At 45.6% G+C, this 8,803-nt stretch overlaps 1 protein-coding gene across 1 annotated transcript in view; it reads left to right on the top strand.

Moving 5' to 3' along the window:
- Positions 1–417: 417 nt before the first annotated feature.
- The window catches only part of naprt (nicotinate phosphoribosyltransferase), a 29,490-nt gene continuing 21,104 nt past the window's right edge, over positions 418–8,803 (top strand). Inside the window, exon 1 of the mRNA XM_046300314.1 lies at positions 418–814. Within this exon, the coding sequence (XP_046156270.1) occupies positions 517–814 (298 nt within the window). The 5' untranslated portion in view covers positions 418–516. The remainder of the gene's footprint in view (positions 815–8,803) is intronic.

The following is an 8,803-nucleotide window of genomic DNA, read 5'->3' as shown; positions in this document are numbered from 1 at the left end:
CATAAATCCATATGGGTTTTATAATATATCATGTTGGTTTATTTTCTAACTTTCATTGTATAATTTCCCTTTATCTCTAGTCTACAAATTACACTAAAATATATGTTGGCTTAATGTGTGGGATGAATTGGTGACCAATACGGCAATGTTTGGCAAAGGGCCAGGAGACAGGTTATGAAATGTATTAGTTATTAGGTTGATGTCAACGCAATTGACACATCATGTGCTCATCTCATGTCACCTTATGTTCCAACGATCAATGTTTCAAAAATATTGTAACACTGTTTTACATCCCAAATGTCACTATAGGTAATAGGATGCGTTTTTGGACGCTATCCTATGTATATCATGAGTAGGCAGGCCTACTCTAGAGAACTGTAAAACGCCCCTCCCTATTCTATGTGAGAGATAGCCTATTTTAGTCCGGGGTTCGCTTCTCCCCTCGCATACCAACCTTTCTTATTATACCTCCGTGATACAACAGAGGTAGAGGCAGAGGGGTGGTTAGAAAACTGCATGTCCCAGAGATCGCGGCGGCAACCGAACATGAATCTAGGCAAGGGGATCATGGCAGCGCCGTCAAGCCCGTCATGTACAGCTCTGGAGCGGTCAATCCGGGAGCGGGTCCCGACGCTTCTCACGGACCTCTACCAGTTCACCATGGCATATGCCTACTGGCGTTCGGGCAGGCACAACGAGCCCGCCGTTTTCGAACTGTTCTTCCGCGACAACCCGTTCGGCGGCGGCTTCTCGCTCTTCTCCGGAATGCACGACTGCCTCCTATTTCTACGGAGCTTTCGATTCACTGACGAAGGTGAGGTAATGACGTTAAGTTCTCTGTAGAGCAAATGTCAGTGAATAGCACTTTAAGGCAAAGCAAATTAGCCACAATATAATTGATATGTGTATTTTTACATAGCCAATGGTTTCCTTTCAATAATATTTATTCGATATTTTTGTCATCTTGATTGCGCAATGAGGAATATAACCAATACCAGTACCCCTGGTGGGAGTGTAAATGGATAACACTGTATGTCCTCGGTGAACTTTGTAACCACTCCACTGAACTTCAACTGACACCGGTGATCTTTTCCTCGTGAGTCTCCTAGATTGTCAGTAATGCTGACACCCTATTCCCTATTTAGTGTTCATGGACCAGTCAACAGTAGCGCACTATATGGGGAATTGGGTGCCATTTGTCCCAGGACATACTCAACCATGTTAAGAGGTCAGATGTCTACCGTCCTTCTGTAGCTCAGTTGGTAGAGCATGGCGCTTGTAATGCAAGGGTAGTGGGTTCGATCCCCGGGACCACCCATACGTAGAATGTATGCACACATGACTGTAAGTCGCTTTGGATAAAAGCATCTGCTAAATGGCATATATTATTATTATTATTATTATTAGTTTAAAGTTACCTACAGACACCCACAGATCACTACCAGGTAATAGCCAGTGGCAAACGGTCAGAGCCACACCTGTTTTGAGCCCACCTGTTGAACCTTTTTTGTGTGCCTGTTTTGAACGTTATTATGGCATTAAAGTGTCACATATCAGTTTATAAACAATATACATCCAAATGTATTGAGTTAATAAAGCCAGATACAAACATGATCTATTTTTCCTTCTTGAGTAAGGCGGCTCCAAAATGCAGGTGTTTCAGCCTAGCTTAGTGCTTTGTGTGGTGGAGGGGCAGCCAGAGGATAATACGGAGCGTAGAAGTTGGTCATCTTCTCCAGTTGCACTGTGATTGTGTTCTGTCACTCATGGGGACACTACGTCACCGCAGAATCTACAGGGAGAGATAAAGTTCAAGCCCCCTTGGGTGCTGCCATAGATTTACATTGGAAGTTCCCTTCCGAGGCTTCCGGTATGGCGCAGAGCTTTTTTTTTGCTCCACAACAAATTTGAAATAAATCCTGATATAAGTTCACCCTTAAGCTTAATGTACCAGGAAAGGCAGTAATAGTTTTTAGCTTCCGAACCCACAATGCCGACAAAGAAAAGTGACACTATAAAGCCAGACTTAAGGAGGGAAAGTTTAGAGTCTGAGGACGAAGACGCCGTGCTACCTTCATGTGCTAGTGGTGGAAGCAGGACTGAGGCGATAAACACATGCAGTGCCGTTAGCCGAAGATATCCTCAATGCCATCAAAGATATGAATGCAGAATTCTCTATCAAATTCGAAAATGTACTGTCTGCAGTGGACAACGTTAAAAAGAAAGTCAAAGAATGTGCTGGGCAAATCTCTGGCTGAGGTATATATCTGGCTTTGGAAGACCACCAAAAACCCTGTGACGTCCATCCCCAACTATAACATTTTCCGACAAGATAGAACTGCCAAAGGAGACGGAGTTGCAATCAGATGCAGAGATAGCCTGCAGAGTTCTATCTTACTATCCAGGTCTGTGGCCAAACAATTTGAGATTCTACTTTTAAAAATCCACCTTTCCAGAAACAAGTCTCTCACCGTTGCCGCTTGCTATCGACCACCTTCTGCCCCCAGCTGTGCCCTGGACACCATATGTGAATTGATTGCCCCCATCTGTCTTCAGAGCTCGTGCTGTTAGGTGACCTAAACTGGGACATGCTTAACACCCCGGCCATCCTGCATTCTATGTTTGATGCCCTCAATCTCACACAAATTATCAATGAACCTACCAGGTACAACCCCAAAGCCGCAAACACGGGCACCCTCATAGATATCATCCTAACAAACCTGCCCTCCAAATACACCTCTGCTGTCTTCAACCAGGATTTGAGCGATCACTGCCTCATTGCCTGCGTCCGTAATGGGTCTGCGGCCAAACTACCACCCCTCATCACTGTCAAACGCTCCCTAAAACACTTCAGCGAGCAGGCCTTTCTAATCGACCTGGCCTGGGTATCCTGGATGGATATTGACCTCATTCCCTCAGTGGAGGATGCCTGGTTGTTCTTTAAAATTGTATTCCTCAGCATCTTAAATAAGCATGCCCCATTAAAAAAAATGTGGAACCAGGTATAGGCCTTGGTTCACTCCAGAAATGACTGCCCTTGACCAGCACAAAAACATCCTGTGGCGTACTGCATTAGCATCAAATAGCCCCCGTGATATGCAACCTCTCAGGGAAGTTAGGAACCAATATACACAGGCAGTTAGGAAAGCAAAGGCTAGCTTTTTCAAACAGAAATTTGCATCCTGTAGCACAAACTCCAAAAACTTATGTGACACTGTAAAGTCCATGGAGAATAAGAGCACCTCCTCCTAGCTGCCCTCTGCACTGAGGCTAGGAAACACTGTCACCAGCGATAAGTCCACGATAATTGAGAATTTCAATAAGCATTTTTCTATGGCTGGCCATGCTTTCCACCTGGCTACCCCTACCCCGGTCAACAGCCCTGCACCCCCCACAGAAACTTGCCCAAGCCTCCCCCATTTCTCCTTCACCCAAATCCAGATAGCTGATGTTCTGAAAGAGCTGCAAAATCTTGACCCCTACAAATCAGCCGGAGCTAGACAATCTGGACCCTCTCTTTCTAGAATTATCCGCCAAAATGGTTGCAACCCCTATTAATAGCCTGTTCAACCTCTCTTTCGTATCGTCTGAGATCCCCATAGATTGGAAAGGGGCTGCCCTTCTTTGGACACTGTGTTAACTAACCTCCAGATGAGCTTCAGTTCTATACAACTCTCCTTCCGTGGCCTCCAACTGCTCTTAAATGCAAGTAAAACTAAATTCATGCTCTTTGAACGATCGCTGCCCGCACTTACCCGCCCGTCCAGCATCACTACTCTGGACGGTTCTGACTTAGAATATGTGGATAACTTCAAATACCTAGGTGTCTGGTTAGACTGTAAATTCTCCTTCCAGACTCACATCAAGCATCTCCAATCCAAAATTAAATCTAGAATCGGCATCCTATTTTGCAACAAAGAATCCTTCACTCATGCTGCCAAACATACCCTAGTAAAACTGACTATCCTACCGATCCTTGACTTCAGCGACGTCATTTACAAAATAGCCTCCAACACTCTACTCAGAAAATTGGATGCAGTCTATCACAGTGCCATCCAGTTTCTCGACAAAGCCCCATATACTACCCACCACGGCGACCTGTATACTCTCGTTGGCTGGCCCTCGCTTTATATTCATCGCCAAACCCACTGGCTCCAGGTCATCTATAAGTATTTGCTAGGTAAAGTCCCGTCTTATCTCAGCTCACTGGTCACCATAGCAGCACCCACCAGTAGCATGTGCTCCAGCAGGTATATTTCACTGGTCACCCCTAAAGCCAATCCCTACTTTGGCTGCCTTTCCTTCCAATTCTCTGCTGCCAATGACTGGAACGAACTTCGAAGATCACTGAAGCTGGAGACTCCTATCTCCCTCACTAGCTTTAAGCACCAGCTGTCTGAGCAGCTCACAGATCACTGCACCTGTACATAGCCCATCTGTAAATAGCCCATCTAACTACCTCATCCCCATACTATTATTTATTTTGCTCCTTTGCACCCCAGTATCTCTACTTGCACACTCATCTTCTGCACATCTATCACTCCAGTGTTTAATTGCTATTTTGGAATTACTTTTCCACTATGGCCTATTTATTGCCTTACCTCCGTTATCCTACGTCATTTGCACACACTATATATATATATACTTTTTCTATTGTATTATTGACTGTATGTTTGTTTATTCCATGTGTAACTCTGTGTTGTTGTGTGTGTTGCACTGCTTTGCTTTATCTTTGCCAGGTCGCGGTTGTAAATGAGAATTTGTTCTCAACTAGCCTACCTGGTTAAATAAAGGTGAAATAAATAAATAAAAATAAATCCATCTCTGGAACCGAAGACAGCATTATAGCCCTGCAGGAAATGACCACTGCACTTGAGGAAAAGGTTGAATTGCTTACCTCTAAACTAGTTGATTTGGAGGGTCGCAGCAGGAGATCGAACTTGAGACTAGTACATCTCCCCAAAGGCACTGAGGGGAGCGATGCTTGCTCATTCCTAGAACGGTGGCTTCCCGAGGCTCTGGAGATGGAGCCACTCCGCTCTCCTTTGATCATTGAGAGAGCTCATTGGATTTCTGGCCCATGATCCAACCACAACGCACCCTCGAGGGCTCTGATAATGAAGTTCTTAAACTATAAAGATAAGATTCGGCTGGTGAATGCAGCCAGCGTGAAAGGGAGAGAACTCTACAAGAATCAGCAAGTTATGTTCTTCCCAGATCTCTCCATGGAAGTCCACAAGCAGCAGAAATGCTTGGACAGTGTCAAGCAGCAGTGGCTATGGGGTAAGGCTGTCTGGTATGGAATCCTCTTCCCAGTGTGCCTGTCTCCCACTGCACTGGGTCTCACTGCCTGTCTCCCACTGCACTGAGACCCACTGGGTCTCCCACTGCACTGAGACCCACTAGGTCTCCAACTGCATTCGTTCCTCCATTTTTGAAACACCAATTGAGGCGGAGCAGTTTCTTGAGAAGCTAGGCAGAGGTGTGGAAGCGGATTAACGCAGAAGAGCTAATAGCGACTTAAAGTTCAACTTTGACCCATTTAAAAAAAAAACATTTTTCGAACTTTTGCTTTCGGTTTTGTCTAAACAGGTATTTAAAGTTTGAGCCAGTTCACCGTGTTATAATTTATAGTAGCACTGTCTATTGAACTATAACAACATGGCCAGTTTACAAGTAAGCCTTATTATAATTGTATGTACCATGAAACTATGCTTTTATGCATCGGAACATCCTGGTAGGGGTTTGTTTTATTTAGGCCTATAGGAGGCTAGATCACGGTGGTCTTATATTCTTGCTCACTCCTGGTATTTTGTTTGATTCTTTGTTAAATGGGGAACACAATATAGTGTAATGACAAGTAGAAGGTGTACAGAGGGGGGGAAACGCAAAGCGTCCTTTGTGTTTTTGTTTATGGTGGTAACAGAGGACTGTTGGTATATTAGGCTGATCCAACGTGCTCTTATGGGGCAATGTTTTAGTTCAAGTGTCCCGGTAAATTCGATGACTCATAGTGTTAAGGTTAAATTTACATCCTGGAACTGTAGGGGATTAAATAAAATCGCCAAAATAAAACAGGTAATAAGTAGATTAAAACAACTTCAGGCGACGATCATATTTTTGCAAGAATCACATCTATTATCTGGCGACATTCCTAAGATACGCAAGAGGTGGTCTGGGCAGGTCACTGCAGCCTCATTTAGTTACCATGCAAGGGGAGTTATTATTTTATCCATGTCCATTCCAGATCAGATATTGCAAACAATTTGTGATCCCGCCGGGAAGATATATTATTATACAGGCTACCTTGCTGTCTGAGCAGTTGAATTTAGTTAATGGGTATGGTCCCAATGAAGATGACTCTAAATTATTTAACCATTTGTTTTGATACCTTTCCACACTTCCAGGTAATTATAGTGTTGCTGGAGACTTTAATTGCACTTTAGATCCTGTTAAAGATCGCACTTCGGGTTCAAACTACTCCCACACCTAATCTAAGAATACCATACAACATTTTTATGAAGGATTTAAACTTAATAAAGATTTGTAGAGAAATGAAACCAGATGATGTGGAATACTCCTGTTACTCTAGCACTCACCAGACCTATTCCCAAATCAACTATTATTATGTTCTCCGCAGCATTACTGTTATGCAGGTGAAAGAGGACCCAAAAGCGACTTAACGAAAACAGAGTCTTTATTCCAGTATTTGACAAAAGTGATAATCCTGGAAAGTATCTAGGTGAAAGCAAAACAGGAAAACTGAAATCCACTCGTCAGTAGAGAGGAAAGACTGGAGACTCGACCACAGACTGCAGGTCGCTTCGGGAAGGCACCGGTCGTAGCTGACACTGACACCTGCTCACACGCAGCATCTGAAGAAGGTAAATCACGACAGGGCGAAACAAGGACACAGAACAGCGAACATCATACAAGGATCCGACAAGGACAGAAGCGGAAAACAGAGGGAGAAATAGGGGCTCTAATCAGAGGGCAAAATAGGGGACAGGTGTGAAAAGAGTAAATGAGGTAGTTAGGAGAATGAGGAACAGCTGGGAGCAGGAACGGAACGATAGAGAGAGAGAGCGAGAGAGGGAGAGAGGGATAGAAAGAGGGAAAGAACCTAATAAGACCAGCAGGGGGAAACGAACAGAAGGGGAAGCACAAGGACAAGACATGACAATATATGACAAAACATGACAGTACCCCCCCACTCACCGAGCGCCTCCTGGCGCACTCGAGGAGGAACACTGGCGGCAACGGAGGAAATCATAGATCAACAAACGGTCCAGCACGTCCCGAGAAAGAACCCAACTCCTCTCCTCAGGACCGTAACGGGAGACGATGAAGAGGGAATCTAGGGCTACTACTCTTAAAAAATGAGACACGGGTAGAGAACTGTAAGCGTTAGAGCAATCAGGACCAAACAGGCCAGGAGAGTAACAACTAGGGACAGACTGAGACACAGCAAGGCTAAGACCAGGAACAGGAGAGAGGCGGTGGCTTTGGACAGACTGAGACACAGCAAGTGCAGGAGCAGAAGCAGAAAAAAAGTTACCAGACTTATTCTGCGCGCAGTCCGAACAAGCAGCCACGAAACGGCGCGTGTCACGCTCCTGAGTAGGCCACCAAAACCGCTGGCGAATAGAAGCAAGCGTACCCCGAACGCCGGGGTGGCCAGCTAACTTGGCAGAGTGAGCCCACTGAAGAACAGCCAGACGAGTAGAGACAGGAACGAAAAGAAGGTTACTAGGACAAGCGCGCGGCGACGGAGTGTGAGTGAGTGCTTGCTTGACCTGTCTCTCAATTCCCCAGACATTCAACCCGACAACACGCCCCTCAGGGAGAATCCCCTCGGGATCGGTAGACGCTACAGAAGAACTGAAGAGACGGGATAAAGCATGAGGCTTGGTGTTCTTAGTACCCGGGCGATAAGAAATAACGAACTCGAAACGAGTGAAAAACAACGCCCAACGAGCATGACGCGCATTGAGTCGTTTGGCAGAACGGATGTACTCAAGGTTCTTTTGGTCAGTCCAAACGACAAAAGGAACGGTCGCCCCCTCCAACCACTGTCGCCATTCGCCTAGGGCTAAACGGATGGCGAGCAGTTCGCGGTTAGCCACATCATAGTTACGTTCCGACGGCGACAGGCGATGAGAAAAATACGCGCAAGGGTGGACCCCATCGTCAGTATCGGAGCGCTGGGACAGAATGGCTCCCACGCCCACCCCCGACGCGTCTACCTCGACAATGAACTGTTTAGTGACGTCAGGTGCAACAAGGATAGGAGCAGATGCAAAACGCTTCTTGAGGAGATCAGTACAACAATCATACGACCGGTGAGGAGGAAGGGAGTTGGCTCTGGACCGACTGAAGACCGTGCGCAGATCAAGATATTCCTCCGGCACTCCTGTCAAATCACCAGGTTCCTCCTGTGAAAAGGGGGCAGAAGAAACAGGAGGAATAGCAGACATTAAACATTTCACATGACAAGAAACGTTCCAGGAAAGGATAGAATTACTAGACCAATCAAAAGAAGGATTATGACACACTAGCCAGGGATGACCCAAAACAACAGGTGTAAAAGGTGAACAAAAAATAAAAAAAGAAATGGTCTCACTATGGTTACCAGATACTGTGAGGGTTAAAGGTAGTGTTTCACATAATATACTGGGGAGAGGACTACCATCCAAGGCGAACATGACCGTGGGCTCCCCTAACTGTCTGAGAGGAATGTCATGTTCCCGAGCCCAGGCTTCGTCCATAAAACAGCCCTCCGCCCCTGAGTCTATTAATGCAC

This window comes from Oncorhynchus gorbuscha, linkage group LG15 (genome assembly GCF_021184085.1).
Source record: "Oncorhynchus gorbuscha isolate QuinsamMale2020 ecotype Even-year linkage group LG15, OgorEven_v1.0, whole genome shotgun sequence".
Classification (NCBI taxonomy): Eukaryota; Metazoa; Chordata; class Actinopteri; order Salmoniformes; family Salmonidae; genus Oncorhynchus; species Oncorhynchus gorbuscha.
The sequence above is the reverse complement of the archived record's forward strand: the minus strand, read 5'-3'. Positions and strand labels throughout refer to the sequence as shown.